At 48.4% G+C, this 25,778-nt stretch overlaps 1 protein-coding gene across 3 annotated transcripts in view; it reads right to left on the reverse strand.

The window, feature by feature from the left end:
• Positions 1-374: 374 nt before the first annotated feature.
• Togaram2 (TOG array regulator of axonemal microtubules 2) overlaps positions 375-25,778 on the reverse strand; it is a 41,682-nt gene continuing 16,278 nt past the window's right edge. For all 3 annotated transcript variants that reach the window (XM_031356098.1, XM_031356099.1, XM_031356100.1), the window contains 10 exons: positions 24,808-24,958; positions 23,786-23,891; positions 22,374-22,609; positions 20,231-20,389; positions 19,298-19,415; positions 18,870-18,964; positions 17,152-17,344; positions 16,204-16,420; positions 7,049-7,135; positions 375-730 (listed from right to left, as the gene is read on the reverse strand). In XM_031356098.1, the coding sequence (XP_031211958.1) occupies positions 393-730; positions 7,049-7,135; positions 16,204-16,420; positions 17,152-17,344; positions 18,870-18,964; positions 19,298-19,415; positions 20,231-20,389; positions 22,374-22,609; positions 23,786-23,891; positions 24,808-24,958 (1,700 nt within the window). In that variant the 3' untranslated portion in view covers positions 375-392. The remainder of the gene's footprint in view (positions 731-7,048; positions 7,136-16,203; positions 16,421-17,151; positions 17,345-18,869; positions 18,965-19,297; positions 19,416-20,230; positions 20,390-22,373; positions 22,610-23,785; positions 23,892-24,807; positions 24,959-25,778) is intronic.

Consider the following 25,778-nt stretch of genomic DNA (forward strand, 5'->3'; position numbering starts at 1 on the left):
CTCACCATGTCGCAGGGCTGAGGCATGGGCTAGAAGAGCTACAATACACTGACTTCTAATCAAGTCAGTGACAAACAGACCACATCTGAGTGAGCAGCATTCCTGCCACATGTGGGCCCAGGTGGCCCTTCCCCAGCTATTTGTCACTATCTTATCTAAAACTAGGTTCAAGATTGCCATGTTTCATAAACCTATCTACTAGAAATTTCTCTGTGGTTAAAAAAAAAAAAGTAAGATAAGAAAACCTTAGAAAAATAAGCGATTCTTTTATTTCTACTTCAAAATATACTATATACATTGGGGCTCCTAGGGGGGAGAGTAGGTCATGAGGTGACGCCAGCATAAAAATAAAATAAGGTAAAAAATAATAATTGCCCATTTCAGCCCCATCTTTACTCCAGCTGTTGGGGACAGGTGGTTCCAGTCATCTGGATGTCAGGGGCCACTCCTCCACTGGTGACCTTGTCGTTGGCCCCCAGAGATTCAGAGGCTAAAAGTCCCTGGAGTGTCTTGAGGACTTGCTGGGGCTGGTTGGCAGCGAAGTCCTGCAGGCGGGACCCCATTTGCTCCTGAAGGTTCCTGGCCAGCCTGCACACCGCTGCGCGGACGTTCCCGCCACGCCCAGGCAGCACACCATTGCCGGTCATTTTGTTCAGGAAGTACCAGAGGACTGGAAGGATGTGCCGCTCCACAGCCTGAGGCTTTCGGGGGTACACTGAGACAACCAGCACTGTCACAAAGAAAAGGGGGAAGGTCATTTGAGCTGCACACTCTCACTTCCCATCGCTGGCATCACCAATTCCTTCCTCCGAAGGACAGGCACCCCCAGCAGGGCTTACTTCCCACCTAGGCACTGTGCTCAAGCCCTGTGACATTCAGAGGCCCGTTAAAATGTTCTAATTTATTTTAACATCAGAAAAGAAATATTAGTTTGTATTTATAACAGACATAAAGTACAATTTTATTTTTTATGAAAGAAAGGACCACAAAGCCAATGCAAATGAGGTAGGTCCATGACAATTATAATGTGTTCCCTAGGGCCCAGTGAGGGGGATGAGGTAGGTCATGATCCCAGCTCCACCATCTGCCTCTGTGTGAACCTGAGAAAGGCATACCACCTCTCTGAACCTTTTCATGTTCATAAAGTAGGAACCACAGGCCTAAGCCACACCTTCAAGATCATTAGGATCCCATTGTGAATAAATGTCAGGTTTCTTAAGCAAGCAGGTGACAAACAGAAGCCAATATTGCATTGTGCAAATCCACATTGCCACCTGTGAAAGCCAGACCAATTCCGAGAAATGCTGTAGTAGCAATGTGTGACCCAGTCGGAATGAAGTTATTCTAGAGACATACTTGTAACCCTCTCTTTGACTATTTAACTATGGAGACAATGGCCCCTAAGAAACTGGAATTTCCCCAGGGATCTTGTGCTGATAGAAGGAAAAGTTGGAGGACTGTTGCCAGTCACAGGAGGCACTTGTCTCCCTGGTCCTTGCTAGACTGCCCTGCAGTAAGACTGGAGCCAATGATGTGCATGAATATACCTGGTCTGGGGCAATGTGGCTGTGTATACCTCTATTCCTACCTAAACCTCAGGTCAGGACCCCAAAGATGGATGGGAAGGCCACTAGGCCTCTTTGTCCCTCCTCCCAGTGTAGCCACATTAAATAAATCTCCTGTCTCTATTTTTCCTTATAACTTGTTCTATTGTTGGCTTCTTGAGGATGGGGAGCAGAGACTACCTTGTCAAGGGTCCCAGGGTCCTGACTCTGACTCTAGCAACTCCAGGAAGAGGGAGAGAAATTGCGACTATCCATAGAAGCAGTCTGGCCTATAAAACCACCAGCAAGGAACAAGATTCACAGGGCCTCCCCAACATCTGAACATCTGCCCTTACAATCAAGCAGCAGTCTGTGAGGGTGGATGTGTGTATGCAAGCCATCGGGCTCCAAATAGACCCTCCATCCGAGTGAAGAAGCCCCGAACCCAGTTATCTCAGAACCCGACCCTGAAAACCCAAAGTAGATATCAGGGCTGTAGCCGACAGCAAAGCCTCCTGGGCTTTCATGGAGAGCTTGCCCTGGCCTGAGGCTGGGCTGGGGCTACCCACTCTGTCTGGTATCTGCTCAAGTGTTAGTAAAGGTAATCAATGCATGAACAATGTTTCATTAGTTTATAAGGCCAAGAAACTGGAAGGTTCTGGAAGACTATGTGGGCCTACTTCAGTCTAAGACTTGGAAATTCAAGGCCCCACTTCACAATAAAAGAATGGATGTGAGTCCATTGTTCAGAGGACGAAAACAAGACTCAGGTCCAGGACTTCTCACTGGAGTCAGAGGCCACTTTGCCTCAACTCCAAAGCCTTCGCCCACACTCTCCTCCAAACTCGAGGAGCCCCATGTCTCAAACCCTAGTCCGGAGCTTTTAAAATCCCCAATTGGGGGCTGGTGAGATGGCTCAGCAGGTAAAAGCACTGACTGCTCTTCCAAAGGTCCTGAGTTCGGATCCCAGCAACCACATGGTGGCTCACAACCACCTGTAATGAGATGCACCTTCTGGTGTATCTGAAGACAGCTACAGTGAATTATGCCGGAGCAAGCGGACCGGAGCGAGCAGGGCCAGCAGAGGTCCTGAGTTCAATTCCCAGCAGCCACACACATGATAGCTCTCGGCCATCTGTACAGCTACAGTGTACTCATACACATAAAATAAATAAAATAAATCATAAAAAGTTAAAAAAAAAATCCCCAATTGGTTCTTCTTTCATCAGCTTAACATCTCCCAAAACCTAGGATGTCCCTCTGATCTCTGGAACAGGAGGGAACCAGACAACTTTTGAGTCCCTCTCAGGGAAACTGGCAGGCCCCACAGCATTATCATGGGATGTAAATGTTGGCATGACCACGCCAAGCTTCCAGCATCCACATCTGGGAGGTCTCCTGGGACCACCACTGGTCACAGTTCTCTCACATGTCAAGGTGATGGCTGGGAAGGCAGGTTTGCAGCCTGTAACCATTCTCTGGGAGAGGCTTGTTCTACAAGGAGCCTTGAAGATGTTAAATAGAACATTCTGGGTCTAAGAAAATGGTTTAGTCAGTAAAGCACGAGCAACAAACACACACTTTTTAAAAAGTTAGGCATAAGTGTATACTGATGCACCTATAATCCCAGCAGTGGAGAAGTAAAGACAAGAGACTCTCTGAAGTGTCTGGTCAGCCAATCTACCCAAATTGGTGAGCTCCAGGTTTAATGAGGGACTCGGTCTGAAAAAATAAGGTGATGGAGACTGGGAAACTAATTCAGTGGCTTAGAATACTTGTTGCTCTTACAGAGGACTTGGGTTCAGTTCCTAGCTCACACATGGGGACTTATAAGCATGTGTAAATCCAGTTCCAGGGGATCCAATGCCTCTAAAATTGGTGATCTCCCAGGATGGTGCACAGACACACACTCAGAAATACATACACAGAATAAGGAAATATGTATTTTTATAAAAAGGTAGAGAGTAACTGAGGAAAACATCCTAGATCAACTTCTGGTCTACATATGTACACATGTACAAATGTACATACACACACACATACACACACACTCTAATGCCCGCTACAATATGAATGAACCTTGAAGACACAGTGCTAACTGAAACAAGCCAACCTCCAGAAGACAAATTGTATAGGAGCCCACCTCATGAAGCGCCCTCAGTAGTCAGTCTCACAGAGACTGGAGGCAGAACGGTGGTTTCAAGAGCTGAGGGGAGCAGAGAGTTACTGTTTCATATGGTGAGAGTTTCAGGGTTTTTTATTTTAAATTGTTTATTTTATGTATATGAGTACATGTCATTCTCTTCAGACACACCAGAAGAAGACATTGGATCCTATTACAAATGGTTCTGAACCACCATGTGGTTGTTGGGAATTGAACTCAGGGCCTCTGGAAGTGCTCTTAATAACTAAGCGATTTCTCCAGTGAGAATTTCAGTTTTACAAGATGAAGAGACATGGATAGCAGTGATAACAGTGACAACATCACGGATATATTCATACCAAAAAGCCTCTTTAAGTGGCGATGGTGGTAAAAACCCATGTTACATGCATCTTAAAACAATTATAAAAATGAGGGAAACAAAACACAAAAACCAAATAAAAGAAAGAAGAAAAGAAGAGCAATCCCAAGAACTGTCCCTAACCCCAACCTAAATCCTAACCCTAACTCTAACCCAGTCCAGGGACAAGACACTACCTCCACCAATGGGTTCACTAGCCCTTCTCTATCTGATTCCTTCAGTCCCATCATGCTTGCCTCTACACCCTTGTGGACCTTGGCTCTCTGAACAATTAGATGCTCCCTCTTTGGTGAGGTGTTCCTTCTTTGGTGAGATGCTCCCTCTTTGGTGAGGTGCTCCCTCTTTGGTGAGGTGCTCCCTCTTTAATGAGGTGTATTTATTCTTTTGGCCTCCAAAGATCAAGAACAACAACCTGCCCACCTCAGCCACCCAGCCTACACTCTCTCACAGGCTCACTTCTCAGCCACCCAGGAGCCATAGTTCCCAGGCACAGAGACATACATGACAGACACTCTACTTGTGAACTGGCCAGGTCAGTCTCTCAAACTGGCACAGAGAGAGAAGCCCTCTGGGAGCCATTATGAGGGAGCAACCCCTCATAATGTGTTTTTTAAATGTGAGCTAAAAAAAAAACAGCTGAAGTGATTCCAAAGATTTACCCCTAGTGAGCTGTGCTATTCTAGCCCATGCCTGTGGCATAGGCCTTTCTAGCCAATGGCTATTAGCAGAACTCAGGAGAGACTGAGGCCTCTTGAAAGAAATGGGGAATATTAACAGTAAGCAGGTAATCTATGGTCAGACTCCTCGCCCACTTCTGGCCTCCCTAAGTTACTTAAAGGTATTTAGGTTGGTTGTTGGTTGGTTGAATGATTTGTGGGTGTTGGGGGGGGTTGGTGGCAGTGCCTTCCATATCCCAGGCTGGTCTCAAACTCCCTGTGTAACGAAGGATGCCTTGAATTTTTGGTCCCCCTGCCTCCACCTCTGAAGCACAGGGCTTACGTCACCATGTGCAGTTTATGCAGTGCTGAGACTCAAACCCAGAGTTCCATGCATGCTAAGCAAGCACTCTAACAGCTGAACTTTGTCCCCAGCACTTCCCCCCACCCACTGCCACCCCCACACCGCCCCCCCGCCCCACCCATGCAAGGGATGGAATCTGGGACCTTGTACATTATAGTCAAGCACTCCAGCGCTGAGCTGAATCTCTAGTCTGCAGAACACTGATTTCGGGCAACAGAAATGGGTTGTGTCCAGTCTCCAGTGTGATCTGAGTTCCATGCTCTTATCCTCACCCACCCCCAGGCATCCAACCCCAACACTGAGGCCACCATGGATGTTCCCAGCCCTCACACCACATCTTTAGAGGAAGCCTGGCACCTGGGTGGAAGGTAAGGAGTCTCTTCAGGGACATAAGGAAGACTGAACCAGGACACAGAGACAAGGTCAAGGGCAAGAGATAAGACAGGGAAGCTAGAATTAGGAGGTCACGCCAAAATGCTTGACGATACTGCCTGTGATGACCAAGCACCTCCTGAGCATCCAAGAAGAGGGGCTTTGGGACAGGCAGCACACTGATGACTTAGCATGGGGTGCACTCCCAAAAAACATGGGAGGAAAGGGACAGAGGAGGTGATGTAAGGTACTCAGATGCTAAGGGCATGATCCAGGTGGAGGAAGAGGATGGTACCAGACAATTAAGCAGCATTTTTTCTTTTTTGGGAGGGGAGGGGGTTCAAGACAGAGTTTCTCTGTATAGCCCTTGTTGTCCTGGAACTCACTCTGTAGACCAGGCTTGCCTTGAACTCAGAAATCCGCCTGCCTCTGCCTCCCAAGTGCTGGGATTAAAGGCGTGCACCACCACTGCCCGGCACAGCATTTTTTCTAATTCTCATGAAAGTGTTGTCTGCTACTGAGTCATGGGCTTGGCGGTGCCTAGCTAGAAGGGCCAGGCCTTCCTCACTTATCAGTAGAAGTCAGATGTGGGGAAGCATACCTCTAACCCCCAACAGTAAGGAGGCCGAAGCAGGGAGAATTCAGGTTTGAGGCCAGCCTGGGCTACATAGGCTGTTTCTAAAACGAACGAAAGGAGGGTATGTCTGGTTTCCATGAGAAACACCTCCTGGCTCAGATCTTGAACACTCAGTCCCCAGTTGGCACTGTTTAGAGAGACTGCAGCTTTTCTGGAGGAGACACATCACGGGAGGGGGGGTGCTGTGAAAGTTCCCAGCCTCACCTCACCTCTAGCTTACTTTCTCTGCTTCATGTTTGTATTTGACTATGTAATCTCTCAGCTTCCTGTCCCAGCTGCTTCCCACCACACCTCCCCTGTTATGATGAACTCTTATCCCTATAGAAACATAAGCCAGAACAAACTCTCTCCGCCATTCATTGATTTTGGTCATGGTGTTTCATAACACTTGCAGGAAAATAAATAATACACCACATAGATAGATAGATAGATAGATAGATAGATAGATAGATAGATAGATAGATAGATAATATATGAGAGGATAAATAGTAAATAAATAGAGGGTAATGAATAACTAAATAAATGGGTGTAATGGCTTGTGCTTTATAATCCCAGCACTGAAAAGTAAATTCCAGCCAACCTAGCTTACTTTGCAAGTTCCAGGTCAATGAGAGACCCTCTCTCAAAAATCCCTAAGTGGATTCCTTATGTGCATGTGCACACACCTACACACACCCATACACAGAGAGAGAGACTTTTTAAAGGTACTCAGTAGGCTAGAGGAACCCAGGTTTGTAAGGAGAAATAAACACATTCTTAGAAACTATTTGGTTATTTACATTCGTGCTTTACTTTGACCAAAACCAAGACTGTCACCTGGTAATGGGGAGAGTCTCACAGAAAAAGCAGACTATGAAAATTCTTAAATGGCCTTTGAGACCAAAGGAACCACAATGCAGGAGAGAATAGTGATGGACAGACTGCCTGGGCTGGGTAGGGTCAGAGGTACTCACCTGAGAGGCGATCTGTGACATCCAGCACCGCAGGACCCATCAGGAAACGCACGCGCCCAGCAAATGCTTGCAGGAGGCAAAGGTGATCTGAAAGAGATGGAGACACCCGTGACCGTGACACCCCCAGCTATGCCAACACACGAAGCACTCATGGCGCTAGGTGTCCACATGCCCTCATGAGGAGGGAGTCCTATGAGGAGCTGGATTAATTACTGGAGATCACAGCATGTGTGTGTGTGTGTGTGTGTGTGTGTGTGTGTGTGTGTGTGTGTGTGTGTGTAGATGTGTATATGGATGTGTGTCTGTGGGTACGGGTATGTGTATGTGTCATTCTTGACTTCTACCTGATTTGAGGCCGGCTCTCTCACTCGACACCACTGTACATCAGGCTAGCAGGCCCATAAGCTTCTGCATCTTGCCTGCTGGAAAAACCAATATGTGCATCCAGATCAATCTGGGGACCTGATCAGGTCCTTATACTTTCGTGACAAGTATCTTATCCACTGGCCTATCATCCCAGCCTGGGACCAGCTTTTGAAAAAGCAAATGAACATAGGATATCAGAGGAACAGTGGTTGGTCTCAAGCCATTTGATTGATTCCCGAACGGCCCTGCATTTACTCCCGTATAGTCTGCAGTTTTCTAAATTGTCTTAAAGTGAGGTTTGAGATAAAAGACAGTAGATAAATGACTGGCAGACAGAAGACAGACACCCAAATGCTGACACTAGCAATCAATAAAGGGCATGGATAAATGAGTATAAATGTATCTATAGCTTCAGGGTGAACTGAGGCACTCCTCGATGGTCACACAAAGGCCATCACGGGGCTGAAGATAGCATTAGAAGTCAAGGCTTTCAGGAAGTCTGAACTCACACTCTGGTCATTAGGATACTCCGTGCCGAGTTGTCATTTATTTCCACAGTGAGAACTTCCTGGTGCCCTTTATGTGACAGACAAGGAGCCCAGAACCAGTAAAAAGGAGTCCTGCTAACCTCCGGGGGGGTAGGAAACTGTGCTCATGTAGCCAGAGCCTGAGCACCCATAAGGGTAGATCAACACCTCTTGGTCTGTGCCAAAGGCACCAGCTCAGACCAGTCTCCTGCTACCTTCCTACTGCTCCTGCCATGAAAAACAGAACGAGAAATTTATAAACAATAAAACTATATTTGGCTCAGGGCTTGGAGGCTGGAAAGTCCAAGAGTAGGTAGCACCCCCTGGTGAGAGCCCAAGGTGGGTGCCCAAAGCAGAAAGCAGGAGCGCGCCCCTGTATGCTAACAGGAAAGGAACCCAAAGCTACCCTTCCCATCAGGATCCTGCCCCGATAACCGAGCTGTCCCTGCAACAATGTAGAAATCTGTCCGTGGGGACAGAGGCACTGACCGAAGCAACTCCCAATGCTAATGCTACGACCACAGAAGGATTTCAGATTTAGTATGGTTTAGAGGAGGAGACCTCAAAGTAAAGCGCCCAAGGTCGAGGAGCCTGGGTTTAATAAGTGGGTGGTCCCATGTAGCATGATGACAGCAAAGCACTTCTCCCTCTTTAGTCCTCTCCCACAGGGCTCAGCCCAGCTCCTGGCCCTTGGCACAGTCCTCCAGGCCAGAACGAAGTGCTCCTGGGAAGCCCTTGAAAATAAGCAAGCAGCAGCTCAGCCAGCCCATGCTCCTTCAGCAGCTAGCATACAGCAGGTGCCGAATAAGTGCTTACAGGATACATGTAGTTTACAGATACTTGTAGGATATAGGTGTTTGAAAAATGCTGTCTGAGTACATGTGCTCAGTAAATGCTTTCAGAGTACACCTGCCTGGTAAATGTTTATAGACTAGTTCATCCTATAAACTGCCCGGCTGGTTTATGAATGCTAGAGCAGTTTACACACACACTTGGCCTGTTTTGATTTGGTCACCTCTATAAGACTCACCTTCTTGGATCACATTCAGATTTAATGAGTCAGGAAAGCATAGTGAATGGGTATAGATTCTGTGTGCAAGTTATCTAAAGCCTCTATCTTATTTCACTACATAACACTGTAAGAGCTACTTCCCTTCCTCTATGCCTTGACTTACCTATCTATAAAATGGAGATAACCCTAGCTCCTTTCTCATTGAGTTACTGTGAGGATTAGATGGCTTAACTTAGTGTTTAGGATCAGCCCCGTATTATAAATCATAATATATCTGCTATTTGTAATGAGTTCTATTACTGTCCTAAAATTCTCACAATGGAAAAATCAAATAAAAGGCCAGACTCTTGATCTGGCTTAAGGTAGCTCAGCAATAGAATATTTGCCTAGCACGTGCAAGGGCCCCGAGTTAGCTCTGTTCCATTAGAGAGAGAGAGGTGGTGATGATGGTGGTGGTGGTGGTGATGATGTTGGACTCTAATACTTGAAAGGCTAAAGTCAGTACTCCATTAGCTTGGCCCACATTTCCAAAGGGTTCTTTTTGCCTCCCAAGGAGGTCAAGATTTGCTGTGCAGTGGAAAAAACCACAAGAGTCTGTGCTATAAGAAGAAAGAAGGCCCGTCTAGTTGGTCAGAGACCTTGATCTCCTTGGTTGTCCTCTCTACAAAGGGACAGAGGGATCTCCATGCATTATCAGACCTGTTCCACTTAGAGAAGCCCTGAGGCCACCAGGACATTTTTATCTTCAGACTACTGGAAAGCCACAGAACTGTATGAGTCGTGGGGTGGGGGGTGGGGGGGATCAACAACAACAAAAACTTAACATTTAGCATCTTTTACTTTAGAGGAGTTTTGTTTGTTTTTTGTTTTGTTTTTGTTTTGTTTTTGTTTTTGAGACTGCGTCACGGTGTGTAGCTCTTGAAGATCTATCTGCCTGTGCATATTTGTGAATGTAATTGTGATGTTAGACATTTGGATTGGCATCTGTTTAAGCAAATCAGAGCATGAGTGTTTCCTATTGGTGACGCTCGCTCGCTCGAGCCACAGGCTGCCCTGAGATAATGAGCTTAGGCAGGTGGATCAGTTCCCCTCCTCAGAGTGTTTCCTGGATGACCAGCTTGGTCAAGCTTCCTCCAGCTTGGGCCAAGTGGAGGAGTGTAGAGTGTTCGGGTACTGACTTGGGTTGACTGTCCACAGGCCATCAAGCCATTGTACACATTGCCATGTGTGTAACAGACTCTCCTAGGGGATAGGGAAGTGGGTCAGTCGGGAAAGCACTTGCCACGCAATCATGTAGACCTGAGTTCTATGCCCAGAATACACAGGGAACAAAGGCCTAGGATGGTGTTGTGCCCTGAGATGTAGAATTCCAACACTGGAGAAGGAAACAGGTGGATCCTTGGAACTTGCTATTCCGGGTCCTAGTGAGAAATCCTATCTCAAAACCCAAGGTAGACAGTTCCCAAAGAACTACACCTGAGGTTGTCCTGCCACCCATATAGACAGACAGACAGACAGACAGACAAACACACACACACACACACACACACACACACACACACACACACACACACGACTTTATGGGTTGGTACTGGCTATAAATGGGTGTATTCTTTCCAAATGCTTTAGATGTTTCCATTTCTCAGTAATTAACAAGCATGATTTTCACAGCCAGAAAAAAAAAAAAAGCCTTTTATGTTTAAGTAACTTGGGAGCCTATAATAGGAGCATTGAAAACTAATTAGTGTTCATTTGTTTTCTCTTTGAATTTTTTAGATGGGGGGGAGTCACATATAGTGCAGGTTGGCCCTAAACTCATGTTAATCCTCCTGCCTCAGCCTCCTAAAAGCTTGGATTACAGGTATATAACACCAATGTCTGTCCTGAGTAAAATTAAATGAAAGAGCCTATATCCAAATTACATTCACTTGTGGCTTTTCGCTGGGTAAGTTTGGACGAATATGGACACTTATAGAAAGCAGGGGTTTTTAGTGTTTGGTATATTGGAGAGACATCTGAATCCAGAGTCTAAGCCTGTTAACAATACAACATCAGTCATATGATTTACAGGCATTTAAACTCAGAGAGCAGACAGCAAAACTAGAACCAAGGCCACCAGCACCCCAAGCTTTATCTGGCCTCTCCAGCACCGGCCAGAGGCTGAGCTAAATTAAGAGAGCTGCTCCAGGCTGTGAGAAGCAGGAATGCCAAGGTCACCCCGGGGAGGCAGAGCTGTCTGCAGCCTGAGGTTTTCATCATGCAAATATCTTCTACAACTAACCCAACAGTAACAGAGCCCAACAGGGCCAGCCAGTCTGCTCCAGCACTTCCTTAATCCTCAGAAAAATTCCCCTGAAATCAGGTCTCAGTGTCTAGTAGGAAAAAAGGCACTGAGCCTCTCATTCAGAGAAACCCCCAAAGCAGGAGGTGGGTGATGAAGGGCAGAGGCCAGGGAGCAAGCTGCCCGTCTCCTTTCCCCAGCCCTAAGGGATCAGCCACAGAAGCCAGCAGCTGTTATATCAACCAACACACCATCCAAGCTTCCAGCCTTCAGGAAAACCAAGGAAGAAGACGGCTTCCTAATTGCGGCTGATGCTACCCCTGAATCTCACAATGGAGAAGCGTCTTCAGACTCATTCTAGAAAAGCCAGCCTCCCCATTATCGCACCATCTGGACTTCATGCCAGAAGACAGCAGCCTCGCTTGGCATTGCTCTTGATCCTCCTGCCCTGCAATTAGCAGGAAGCAGACTGCAGCATGCTGTGCTGACACTCTGGCCTTCCGCATTTGAGCATTGCCCAGCATTTGACAGAGCATCTCAAGGCTGGAGCCAGAATCCATGGGGAGCATGAGGAAGCAGGTTGGCAAGAAAGCACCTCCACATAAGGAGTCCAGTAGACTAGAGTTACCAGGTTTAGCTGGGCCACTTTCTGTCCCTACTGCCCAAGGCTCTGCAGCTATCACCCAATCTCCTAGGCAGTAGGAAGTTTGGTTACTCATCACCTGGGCTAAGCTCAGCTCATTCTAGGCAGATGACAACCTTTCCTGGGGTTAACATGGTTCTTCTACCATTGTCACTCACTAGAGGTGATTAAATGCTCCGTGTCACTAACCTAAATCCTTAAGCTTGTCACTTTATGGTCAGGAACACCTTCAGGATCAACATTGCTGGTAGGACTGAGAAGGTGTGTATCATAGTAAACCCACCCAGCCTGCTCGAACAGAACCATACTCAGAGTCAAGATAACACGCAGCATCATGTAGGTTCCACAGGAACTTTTGTGAAGGACTTATAGGGCTCCCTTGGACCTTTGAGGCCAACACCTTCCCATCCCAAACCTCAGCACTGATCTAAGCAGTACAGAAGACAGACAGACAGACAGATGGACAGACAGACAGACAGACACACACACACACACACACACACCTGCATCATTCCCCCTATACTAGAGCCTCTGGCTAGTGGACCAGAAGAGCTCTTTCCAGCTGTATCCAAGAGGACTTTGTCCCAATCGGGAGAACTATATGGCTGAAACCCTGCTTGCAGTATGCTGATCTCCAAAGGTTTCTGTCTTAGGAGCTTGGTTCTCAGTTTGGAAATGTTGGAAAGTGGTAAGACTTTCAGGAAGTAGAAGTTAGCATAAAGTAATGAGATCATTAAGAACATTGCCCGTGAAGATTAATATAGGCCTCGAGAAGTGAATTGATGTTCTTTAAATAAATTAAAAAGTGTGTGTGTGTGTGCATGTGTGGGGGGGGATGGGGGGTGTGTATGCATGTGTGTGCATGTGTGTGAGTGGGGGTTGGGTGTGTGTGTGCATGTGTGTGTGTGTGTGTGGTGTGTGCAGGGTATGTGTGTGCGTGCATGTATGTGTGCATATATATGTGTGTGGTGTGTGCGTGCATGTGTGTGCATGTGTGTGCGTGTGTGTGTGTGCGTGCATGTGTGTGTACGTGTGGGGTGTGTGTGCATGTGTGTATGTGCGTGTGTGTGCGCGTGTGTGTACGTGTGGGGGTGTGCGTGCATGTGTGTGTGCATGTGTGTGTGCATGTGTGTGCATGTGTGCATGTGCATGTGTGTGTATGTATGCATATGAGTGTGTGTGTGTGCATGTGTATGTGTGTGTATGTGTGCATGTGTGTGGTGTGTGTATGTGTATGTGCATGTGTGCGTGTGTGTACGTGTGTATGCATGTGTGTGTGCGAGCATGTGTGGAGTGTGCGTGTGTGTGCGTGTGTATGTGTGTGTGTGTGTGTGTGTGTGTGGTATGGTGTGTGTGTGTGTGTGTGTGTGCATGTGTGTGCTCACATGAATGCACACACATGTGTGGATAGGTCAGAGATAACTTCCAGGTATCAGTTCTTGCCTTCTACCCAGTTTGAGACAGGGTCTCTTGTTTAACCACTCCATTCACTAGACTAACTGAGCTTCCCAGGATTCTCCCATCACCATCCCTCCATAGGAACACTGGGGTTTTAGCTACGTATATTGCCATGACACACGAGAAGTGGGTCCTGGAGTCTGAAATTGTGTACTCACACTGAAAACTATTTACTGGGGCTGGCGAGGTGGCTCAGCGGGTAAGAGCACTGACTGCTCTTCCAAAGGTCCTGAGTTCAAGTCCTAGCTACCACATGGTGGCTCACAACCACCTGTAATGAGATCTGATGCCCTCTTCTGGTGCGTCTGAAGTCAGCTACAGTGGACTTATGTATAGTAATAAATAAATCTTTAAAAAAAAATTATTTACTGAGCGCAATCACCTTTCCTGGAGGAAAAGTGTATAATCTCTTCCTCACGTGATCCTGCCATAGTGACACCATCTACCATTGTGACGTCATCACCACTGTGACGTCATCACCATTGTGACGTCATCACCGTTGTGGCGTCATCACCACTGTGGTCCCATTTCACTATGAGGGCTCCATGAAAGTTGATCAGAAATTGGTACCATGCTCTTGGACTTCCAGAACCATAAATTAAAATTCTTTTTTTAACGTAAACTTCCCAGCCTTGGAGATTTTTGTTATAGCAGCAGAAACAGATTAATACACAGGCTACTCCCAAGCCTACTGCTTTTCAGGGTCCTCACCCTAGGTGGGCACAGCAGGTCCTTGGGAAGAGGGCACCTGAGTCTTATAACTATGGGAGACAGTAAATTTTGTTGTCCAAAGCGCCAGGCTCTTCCATGCTAAGGAAGGTTGGCCTGGTGGCCCAGAGCAACCTAAGACCCTTGCAGGGGGAGTTAAAAGAGCCCTCTCCCCTGACAGGAGTGCTCATCCTCCTCAAATACCTAAAGCCCGTTATTCTGCTTTGTGTAGGTTTTCCCAATAAATCCAGGGCCTGGCGTGATTTACCAAGAGCCTTGATTATTGGCAACAGCAATCTCACTCACTCAGAGCAGCGCAGGGAGAGAGCTGTAATTTAGGGCCCGGATTTGTATTGTTTGTTCCACAGCAACAAACTCAGCAAATCATAAATTTCCTCCGAGATAAAAATGTGGAAATTGACAATATTTATGAACTCAGGAGACAAAAAGGGACTTGACCAGGCCTTTGATTTGTAACTGAAACTTCTCCTGGTGGCTCTAGCCAAGGACACAGCTTGCTGTCCCAGGCCCAGGAACTGGGTTCTGGCCAAGGCATAGGGAAGGAGGCAAGGTGAGTACACCAGGGGTGTGTCTTCCCCAGGATACTTTGTGAATGCCAGCAGCCAGGTGCCACCTTGCATCAGATACACAGCAAAGGCAGTCTTCAGATAACAAGTTCCTTCACACAGGCCCAGCCCTACTCGGGGACTACCTTCTCAGGAGACCCTTAAGTTTTAAGCTTAAATCCTCTAGGGATATACTGAATATCACCTAGCCAGGAAAGGAACAGGAGATGCACCAAAAAGTCCCCCTGACACTGGGGAATTGAGCAGAGATCCTATTGAGGGCATTTGACTGATAAGCTCTTGCCTCGGATGATGACTGCCCACTGTGCTTTTCCTGCTGTGTTCTTTGCTCCTCTGTTGCAGTCAGTCACCAACCCCTGGCACAGATGAGGCTTGCCAAGCACTCCTCACTCACCCCTGCAGTGCCCTGTGGCCCTGTGAAAGTAGTTTTCCTCTTGTCACTGACTAGGGAAAGCTAGGTCAGGCCCTCTCTCATTGCCTCCATTCCTGACCATGCAGTACCTAGTAGACTGTGGCGGTCTGAATAAGAATGGCCCTGTAGACTCATATATTTGAATACTTGGTCATTAGGGAGTGTCACTACTAGAGAGGGATTAGTAGGTGTGGCCTTGTTAAGGAAGTGTGTCACTGGAGGTGGCCTTTGGGGTTTCAAAAGCTCAAGCTAGGCCTGGTGTCTCTGTCCTCAGGTTGCCCAAGGATCCAGATGTAGCTTCTCAAGCTACGTCTCTAGCACCATGTCTGCCAGTGTGTCATCATGCTTTCCACCAAGGTGATTATGGACCAACCCTCTGTCCTATAAGCTAGCCCCATTTATATGCTTTGTTTTATAAGAGCTGCCATGGTCATGGTGTCTCTTGACAGCAATAGAACATTGGCAAAGACATAACCAGAACATAGGAAAGCCTCCAGCCAGACACCTGGAGGCCCTACAATGTCAGTACCTGCTCTATACAGCCTCTGACATACTCACCAGAGTTGTTTGCAACTCAGCTGACCCACACACAAGAAAATGGGTGTAGTGGCTTGAATAAAATGGTCCCCACAGACTCACAGGAAGTAGCGCTATTAAGAGGTGTGGCCTTAGCCCGGTGGTGGTGGCACACGCCTTTAATCCCAGAACTTGGGAGGTAGAGGCAGGCAGATTTCTGAGTTCAAGGCCAGCCTGATCTACAGAGTGAGTTCCAGGACAGCCAGGGCTATACAGAAAAACCCTGTCTTGAAAAACTGTCTTGAAAAAGGTGTGGCCTTGTTGGAGGAAGTGTGTCACTGGGGGACTGGCTTTGAGGAGGTTTCAGATGCTCAAACCAGCCCAGTGTCACTCTCTCCCTGCTGCCTGCTGATTCAGATGCAGCACTCCCAACTACCTCTCCAGTATCGAGTCTGCCTTCACACCAACATGCTTCCTGTCGTGATAACAATGAGCTAAACCTCTGAGACTGTAAGCCAGCCCAATTAAATATTTTCCTTTAAGAGTTTCAGTGATCATGGTGTCTCTTCACAGCAGACAATGAGTGTGGTGGCCCAGACGCAGGGACTCCCTACAGCCCTGCGGGGACTGCAGAGGGATGCTCACCAAGGCTGCCCATCATGGCATCCAGCACAGTGGAGGCAGCAGTGGAAATCCCAGAGTTCTTAGAGTTGAGGTTGTCTGCAGCAGCGATGATGAGGGACAGCAGCATGGGGTGGATATTCTCTTTCAGGATGGGAAGCATCTGTGCGAGAGATTCCAGTGCCCACTGGTTCACTTTCTTGTTGGAATCATGAAGCCTTGGGGTAAAAGCATCAAAGACCTATTGAGGGAACAGAAATCAAGAGTTCGTGGGCTTGGCAGAAGTCAGCTGGGACTCCTCCCACATCCCTGAAATGGATCCCCAGACCTGTGCTAGCACATTCCCAGTGATGAAGAGCTCATCTCCTCAAAAGGGAAACAGGCAAAAAGAGGGACAGATACGTCTTCACATGTCAATCATCCAGAGCACTGAGGTAGGTCCTCTTCACTGTCATTCACTGGGGACCTTAGCGACCCATGTTGCTGTTGCTGTTTTCATTCTCCAGTTTCCCACTAACAATGAAGGCTCATGGAGGAGAATGAGTCTCCTCAGATCACACAGCTAGCGGGGAACTTGACTTAACCTAGGTTGCCAACTGCCTGTCAGCATCACTTCAAGGCAAAACAGGAAACCTTGTCCATCATTTACAGCCCAGCCACTGTTCAACCGCAGGCTCTGATATCAAATATTATGCAAATAATGAACTGAAAGTAGCCCAAGTCTGGCAGAGGGGTGAAAGCCACCCAGAAAAATCTCTGAGCATTCTAAAGATGCACTCAAACCCTCAGCCACATCTGCCTATTCTTTTACAAAGACCATCTGAGAAGTGAGTGCTTAGGGGTTCCCTTTACATCCCTCCAAATCAGTTCAGAGCTCTCCAGATCACAGACAGGGAGAAATAAGGGAGGGTGTGCATGGGTGTTCACCTGGATTTGGTTGGAGAAGTAAGGGAGGACTGTGTGTGTGCTCACCTGGACTAGGTTGGCAGCCACGAGCTCTGGCGTGGTCTTGCAGTACTCAAGGAGTTTCCCAACGCCTTCCATCCGAGACTGGAACTCCTTGGCCTCCAACAGCCTGGTCAGATCCTGCAGCTGCTCTGCCATCTCCACACCACCCCGCATGGTGGAGCGTAGCACCATCAGCGGTGGGCCATTGGAGCCAAGCCTAGACGGAAGCAGGGGCTGACCCCTGGGGAAGAGCCCAGGGGATGAACACATCTCTCATCCCAAGCTGCATCCCACTGCCAGGTAGGACAGAAACAGTGTGTCTCCTACAACATAGACCAACCTCTGCCTCTCTTCTAAAAATGCTGCTTGGGGACACTGCACTTGAAGACTCTGGGCATCTCTTTTTCTTCAAAGCAAGGTTCTCTCTTCCTGGTTTTTACCTTTTCCTTTCTGAGGACGTGTAAAGAGTTGAGGGTAGGCAGGATGAGAGCGTACCATGGACAGATGACTTGTCCAAGTGTTGAGGGAGAGGGGATCAACCCAGGGTCTCGTGCATGCTAGACAAGTGCTCTGCCACAGAGAAGCCCAGCCCGCCACCAGCCCAGCTAGAATATATGTAACCTAAGGATAAGGGGGATTCAAGATTCTGGAAGCCATCCCATCCCACCTCTGTTGGTTCCCGTATCCTGCCTCTAGGAACAGAGAGTATATCTGCTCCTCACATCGGGATTGCCTCACATCGGGATCGTATGCCCATCAGAGCCTGCATGAGAAGCTCCACCCAGGATTCCCACCTCCCACACTTAGTTCAAAGCCAGGGTCTCAGAGCTCCTGTCCTACACCCAGGTCCCACCCAACAGGCTCCAATATCACCCACTCTATCATTTGTTCGCATTCTTGCCTACTGAATACCAACAGCTGTGTTGGGGTCCTGCGAACAAAGAGATGCACAGTCTTTGCCTTAAACATCTCACAAATAGAGAGGAGACAGAAGAACGAAGAAGGGGTGGGGGCAGCTTGTCCACCCTGAGAATACGGAAGCACCATGTCAGAGGGTGTCTGGGAGAAGGTGACAGGCAAGCTGCATCTTAGAGAATCAACGCACAAGTCCTGGATACTCAGGATAAGCAAAGACAGAACACAGCAAAGAAAGAAAGCATGAAGATAGGAAAGCTGGGAGCTGATCTAGTTTAGGGAGTGGGAGTTGAGTAGGAGGGTACAGGATGTCAGTGAAGAGCTCAGCAGGACCTTCCCAGGCATCCTGCCATGGTCAGCTATAATCCTGTCAGGACGTGGCAGAAGCGTTCACATTTCAAGCAGAGGATTCCTGCTTAGTTCTGTTCCCAGTACACACCTTCCGGCCCTCAGGCCAGGTCTCCTTGACTGCCTGTGTCCAGATTTGCCTCAGAACTAGCCCCATGCTGACCAACCTAGCAGCTAAAGGACATGCTAACTTAAGTGAACAAAGAGATGCTGAGTTTAAACAGAGAGTCCGACAGAGCACAATCGCAGTCTCCTGGACTCAATATCTCTGGCAGATGTTGCCAAGCCAGAATTGGGTCTAAGAGGTAGGGGGGAGACTGTACCCTACAAATCCATCCATTACAGATGCAATGGATGAAACCCAGTTGCAGAGATGCAGCTTTCAGACATGCCCCAGTCCACAGCCAATCCCCATGGGCATGTAAGACACCATTGGCAGCTTTGGTCATGGGTCCCCAGAGCCATAAGAATAGCCATACCCCTCGTGACTAAGCAGCCTGTTCTCACACACCACCAGACTCTTCGACACCTTTCGACCTTTGGCAGATGGGAGTTCGTGATTGTCTTGTATTCCCTTGAGAAACAGACAGAGTGTAAGCCAAAGGGGTGTGACATACCAGTATAAAGCATAACAAGAATGATAAATAAGCCTTCCATCTCGGAGCACCCCCAGGTCACAATCTGAAGGTAGGTGGGTAGAGACTGCAATCTCCACTTAAGACAAGAAGGAAGGGAGGTCCCAGAGTCTGAGACACACTGGGAAAGACCCCAGTATAAGCACTAGAGACAGAAAGCACATTTAAGCCACCGGTCAATAGTCATGCTGAAATGGAAGCCTCTGGAACCCAGACTCATTCCCCTGACCTACAGGAGGGCTGAGTCGACCCCTTGAGTTCCACCAGCTCACCCGTTGTTTGATGGCTGCCATGACTTTCCGTAGGTCATGAGAGGGCAGGGACTGCTTCAGGAAGGCATCAAACTTTGCATTTGCCATCAATATATTCACCATCTTCCGGCCATAAAACCTGCCACCGGGGAGAGAACAAATGAAGAAACAACCACTGAGGGGCTAATAAATTCACTCTACAGCTTTAGACAACTTTCCCAATTATAATAGGAGAGCTTTGCATACTTCTAATTAGGAAAGCAATCCCTACCCAGTTAAAAATTAGATTCATAAAAGAATAAACATCATCCATAATGCCATTACCAAGAGGAAATCACTATTAAATTTTTATATATTTTCTTAGGTTTTTTTTTCCTATGCATTTACATTTTAATAGATAGCAGAATTCATAGGCAACTTGTTTCCAGACTTTTCACTTTCTTATTAATCATCTTTCCAAGCTAAGTAATATTCTTCACATGTATCTTATTTTCAAGATTTTCTAAAATTTATGTGTATGTATGTTTGTCAAAGCATATGTGTGTGCACAGGTACTGCAGAGTTCAATACACAATGGCAGAACTCCCGGAGTTGTGGGTGATTGTAAGCCGTACACTGTAAGTACAGGGAATCGAATTTGGGTTCCCTGGAAGACTTCTCAGATGTACCCGACCACAGCCTATCTCAAAGCATAAACAAGACACTATGGGCAGCTTTGGCCATAAACATAAGAGCAGCCATACATCCCCTCCCTGGGAAAGTGCTCTTAACCACTAAGCTGACAGGCTGACCATGATACTGGGGGGAACCGAGAACACAGCTGGAAGGAAAGAATCCACCTCCATCTATCTGATCGTCCCTTTGCTAAACTCTGAGGACACTGAGCTGTGAGGCCAGGTCCTGACCGGTGGCTTGTTGCCTTGGCCACACACCCAGTCCCGAGTCCTGACCTACCTGGTGTCTTGGTTAGAGTCCTGGGCCAGCCTCACCAAGTTGTGCACCAGCATGTCTGTGTTGTCTCTGGAGCCCGAGAGAAGCTTCTCTGCTCCAATCTGCTCTAGGACGGCCGAGAGATGCTTGGCGGTACATTTCCGGACTAAGGGGTTCCGGTGGCTAAAAGAAAACAACCATGGCCAAGAGGTTGGTGACTGGGTGGGGATGTGAGGGTCCCAGACTAACACACATGCAGATCTGTAACTGCAAACAATAGACCCACGTCCATGCCAGTCATGACTTCAAAATCTCCCTCATATGACTGGGGCAAGGGGTTGGCCTTTGAGGAGTCATTCCTAATGACGGGGCTAAAGTTGATCACAGCATCAATGGGAGTGGGAAGAACAGCTGCCTGAAGCTGATTGTCCCCAAAGAGGCCTATAAACACCATTTCCAGGGCATTCGTGAGCCCAGGCACTCCAGTCTGTACATGAGGGTAGCCATCTTTATTCCACTCAGGGAACCCCTTCCCAACCAGCGTCTGCTGTTCCTTCTTTAGTCCCACAGGCAGAGCTAAATGCTCACTCTGAGCTGGCACCTGCTAGGTCCCCTGGTAAGTATAGTTGTGCTTTTCTACCCCACCCCCAGTCAGGTTGTCAGGTCTTTGGAATCGGGAACCACGTCACCCTCTGTTGCATCTCCCAGGCTCCTGCTGGTACTCAGCACTTGAGTGATGCTTGGTGACCGTTAGGTAGACTTCTGGCCATTTAATGGGTGGAACCTGACCTCTGGTGAGAGAAACCCATCAGAGTGTTGCCTCTCCCAAAACAAGGCGTCTGTGCCCACTGACAACCAGGCAGCACTGGTATGCTCCTCACAGACATGCACAGACACATCCACGGAGTCCCCACTGTTGTGCACATAGTGGAGAACACCAGAGCCCTCCCTACTCAGTGTGACCCACAAATCCACACACTGCCTCTAAAGCAGAGTCTGCACATAAGCCAAGGGACTCGGAGACTCGAACCCAGGCATCTGAAGACAGTCTACGCTGGTCCTTGTTGTCCATGATCAGTTGTCACACCCTCTATCAGGTGCCACGCCAGGCTCACCATCATCTCCCAACAAGAGTGAGCCGCTGTTGTCATCATACTACAGGAGAGGAAGCTGAGGCATAGAGAAAAGTCTAGCAAAGGCTAGACTTCATTTCTCCCAAGTTCACTCGGCGACATCCAGGGTTCAGTAGTGTTAGGTGAAGCAGGCACTGTTCTAGAGGCTGTCTCATGAAGCTAGTCCTTGACACCTCAGAACCATCACAGGGGACAGACGCCATTATTATCTCCACCAGCTGAGGAAGCAAAGGCCTAGAGAATCCAGATCACGGCACTCAGGAGCAGCCGATACTCAGCCACAGTTACTGGTACAATAGCCAGGGTCTGCCAGCAGGTACAGGGGGCTCTAGGTAGGCTGAGAGGTGCATGCCTCAGAGTGATGAGTGACTTGCAGAAGTAGGGAGGCGTTCTGTGTTGTGGAAGGTAGGGCTTGGGAAATGTCTTTGGTTCTCTTACTAATTTGGTTTTGACTTGAGAAGAGGTAAATCTGGGTCTAACGGTAGCTCACCTCTTTCCCCTGAGAGAGGCCAGTTTTGTTTCTGGTCCACATTTCATCAGAAAGAAACACAGCTCCCGTGAGAGGGGCAGGAGCCCCAAGGGCACAGCTGAGGCTGCTTCTACATCCCTGTCTCCCAAGCGTTACCATGACCACCATGCACTTCCCAGCCTATGCAGAACAACAGCATCCTCTCCTTCCAGCCATGCTTACCACATTCTCTAAAGACTGCCTAGGAAGGTTAGCAGGAGCCCACAGGATACAGGGTTTTGCTCCTTCTGCCAAATGTGTAAGGCACTTTTGGTGAAGCCTAGCATGGATGTCTCAGCATGCTGACATACACAGACATAGACACACACACACACACACACACAAACACACACACAGCATCCCAAAAGACCCTTAAGTTTCCGCTTCCTTCCTCCCTGTCCCTCTCTCCTATCCTTCTCTGCTTATTCCATATGCTTGGCCCTTTCCCCTGACACACACATACAAGACACCTGCAGATGTGAGAGCCACCAGTGTCCCCTGACACACACACAGAGACAGCACATACTAGACACCCGCAGATGTGAGGGCCACCAGTGCACGGGCAGGGGTCACGTTTTCCACCATGGCGCCCAGAGACCGGTTGACTGCCCGCTGGATGAACTCGCTGGTGTTCCCCATCTTCTGCAGAAGGCAGCGGACAATCTCCTCAGCCTCCTGGTCCATGTTCTTCTTCAATGCCCAGAAGAGGTCTCCCAGGGTGCTGATGGCCAGGCGGGATACCTTGGAGCGGAGGTTGGTGACCTTGGAGAGAGAAGGGGCCTCCGGGTCAGCTGTACCTTTCCAAGGGCTCTGAAGACACTGTGTGGCCCCCTCTGCCACTCCCTCACACATGCCAAGGCCCTGATCTCATCCTTTGCCACCCTGGAATGTAAAAACCTTCAGCATCTTTGGTCAGATCATCCCATGCTGTCATGATCATACCTACTTTACTATCATTGGAACTAATAATTCCATTTTCAACAGTCTGAAATTTGTATATTTTCTTTAAATTTGCCATGTCTCCCACAGGTCCATGCTGTGAACACTTGTTCCCAAGTTGGCGGTACTGCCTTAGGAAGATGGGGAACATTCAGGAGATGGAGCCTAACCAATGAAAGTGGGTCACCATGAGCATCCCCCTTGCCCAGCCCCTGTTTCCACTGGGCTCTCTGCTAGCTCTATCTGCTCATTATGCGAATAAGGTACACAATGCACGCCTACCACCATGCACAGAAGCATTCCCAGTTGCCACGCCTCCCCTGCCGTGACGGGCTGAAATCCCCCAGAGACTGTGAGCCAACATAAATCTTTCCTCCAGGTGCTTCTCTCTAGAGTTTTGCCACAGTAGCAAGGAGATAACTAATGCAGTACGTTCACAGAAATGGCCCACTTCTGTTCTGCACAGCACACTCATGCTGCAGAGGCAGAAGCCAACCCTCAACCCCGTGACGCGGTCCAGTCAAGAGTCAACATGATCTCCCCTGCATCTCAACCCTCCCACCCTTTCTAGGACACTCTGTTCCCAAGGCTGTAGAGTGGCCTCTACTGGGATCGAGCTCAGGTTACTGTCTTTCAGAGCAGGACCTAGGCTGAGATCCAAGCTTTGGGGAATGCTATGCCAGCCCTGAGGTTGAGAATCAACCCAGAACACTCCATCTTTCCTTAGACATTGCAAGCACAGAAAACAATGGACGGTGACAAATAGGGATGCATGACTCCAAGTGTTTCAACTCCTGAAGATTGTAAGATAAAGAAAGCCCAGTTCTCAGTGCTGGCACCTGAGGGATGGGTAGCGAACTCCCACCTCAGCTGGAGGCTGATGAACAAGCTCCAGAGAGCCATAGTCTCTCACGGCTGCTGTGTAACACACCTGAACAGGGAAAGGGTATGTATGGATTAGGGAAGAAACAAAGTACAGAAGCTGTGGGTAGGCCTCACCTCCGCAGTCACTGCCAAGGACACATCATGCAGCCGCGTACCGAGGACCTCCGAGTGACAAGCTGCCAGGCGCTGGATGTTCACCAGGCCTTTCTCCTTCATTTGCCTGAGAAGCAAGGCCAGGCCTGTCACAGGAGGGGAGGAGGGAGGTGTCCTGTTTCTCTGCAGACAGATCCCAGCAGGGTGTAATTCCAAGGCCTCAGAAGCAGGGTTTCTAGGGGTAACACCCTAGTTTGGAATCCTAGCTAGCTGGTCAATGCAAGCTGCTTTATGGACTCTTGGCTGGCCCTCCACTCTGGCCACCCAGGATCTGTTCGGGTCTTTGACACAAGACAGACAATGCTAAGAAGTTGTTTTAAATGGGGCCTAAAGATTAGAAGGCTTCTGCAAGTGTTCTAGGCCACCAGTCACTGTTTTACTAGTGACTATTTGCATCATGGGGGGGGGGGACCCCTCATATTAAACTTGATTTTGATGGTGATATATCTTTGTTAGGAGAATGCTTGCCTAATATGCACAAGGTCATGGGTTTGGTTCCCACCACGTAAACTGTGAGTGGTAGCACATGCCTGTAATCCCAGCACTCAGGAGGCAGAGGCAGAAGGAACAGAAGTTCAAGGTCATTCTCACTGAGTTCAAAAACAGTCTGAGATACATGAGACCCTGTTTTAAAACACATAAATTAAACTTGAATACAGCTCTGACTTCCGTCGTTCTCTTTGTTCTGTATTCAGATTCCTACCAACCATGCCTGACTCTAACGTGTCCCAGAACAGTACACAGGCAGACTTGGAAGGGCCCAGGGCATGTACAAGTCAGAGGTACCAGGCATATGAACCCACATATGTGCATGTGCGCATACACACACACACACACACACACACATACACCCCTTCCACGGCAGCAGACCCTAAGGGGTGAGGGAACAGGGAAGTTGGGGACAGGAGATCTTCTGTAGCTCTCCTAAATACCACCCCTACCCAGACCAAGCCACAGAGCATAGAGTGAAGGTCCTTCCTCACCAGTCATTGCTGTTGAGGCACTGGAGGGCGTCTGTCAGCCCCAGCTCTGGGTTGGAGAAGGGCCTCAACTCCCTGAGAGCCCGAAGATCCATCTCCTCCTCTTCCTCCCATTCAGGGGAGCCCAAGGTAAGCACAGCAGGTAATGAGTTAGCTGTATTAGAGGGAGACAGCAAGCGTCACCCAGGAAGGCAGAGACACACACACAGAGCCCTTCCTTCAGACACTGAGCCTGATCTCAGTGCAGCCACACACGCAGGGGGAAAGGCCTGGAGGCTGCACAGACAGAAGCTATACCTTCCTTGCCCTGACTTTTCTCCTATTCATAGCAGTGCCAACATCAGGAACATACTGGCACCTGGGCGTCATATGAAGCTACTGAGCCTATGGCTCACCTCTAGTTCTTTCTACCTTGGTTGGGATACGGAACCATGAGCAGCTGATAAACTCCTTGCTCACTGGGTAGCATTCTAAGCTCACTTTTCTCCAGGAACCTCTGTTCTTTCAATCCTACCATCCCTCCCCTGTGAGATGCCTGGGCATGGATGCCCTCAGGGGCAAATAGCTGAAGGAAGGCAGGGGACAGTGAGAAACACTGCAGGAGACTGTCACCTGCAGGGTCAAGATACGGCCACGCTTTCAGGAACTGACAGAGAACAGGGAAGAAAGAGCTGGCTAGAGTATATATAACTCGGTGGTAGAATGCTTGCCTAGCATGTGTAGGTTCAGTCAAGACAGACACGCACACATATGCAGAGAAAATTGGAGACAGAAAAAAGACAGAGAGACACACAGAGAAAGACACAGAGACACAGACACAGAGAGAACACAACATGTTTTCTTTCTTATGCATAGATTCTAGAATCAGAAAGTTCTAGAGCAGGAAGACGTTTCAGAAACATGACATATCCCCTCAGCTCCTAGCTCTGGGGCTCTCCTCCCTCCCATGTCTGACGTATCCCCTCAGCTCCTAG

This window comes from Mastomys coucha, unplaced genomic scaffold, assembly GCF_008632895.1.
Source record: "Mastomys coucha isolate ucsf_1 unplaced genomic scaffold, UCSF_Mcou_1 pScaffold6, whole genome shotgun sequence".
NCBI lineage: Eukaryota > Metazoa > Chordata > Mammalia > Rodentia > Muridae > Mastomys > Mastomys coucha.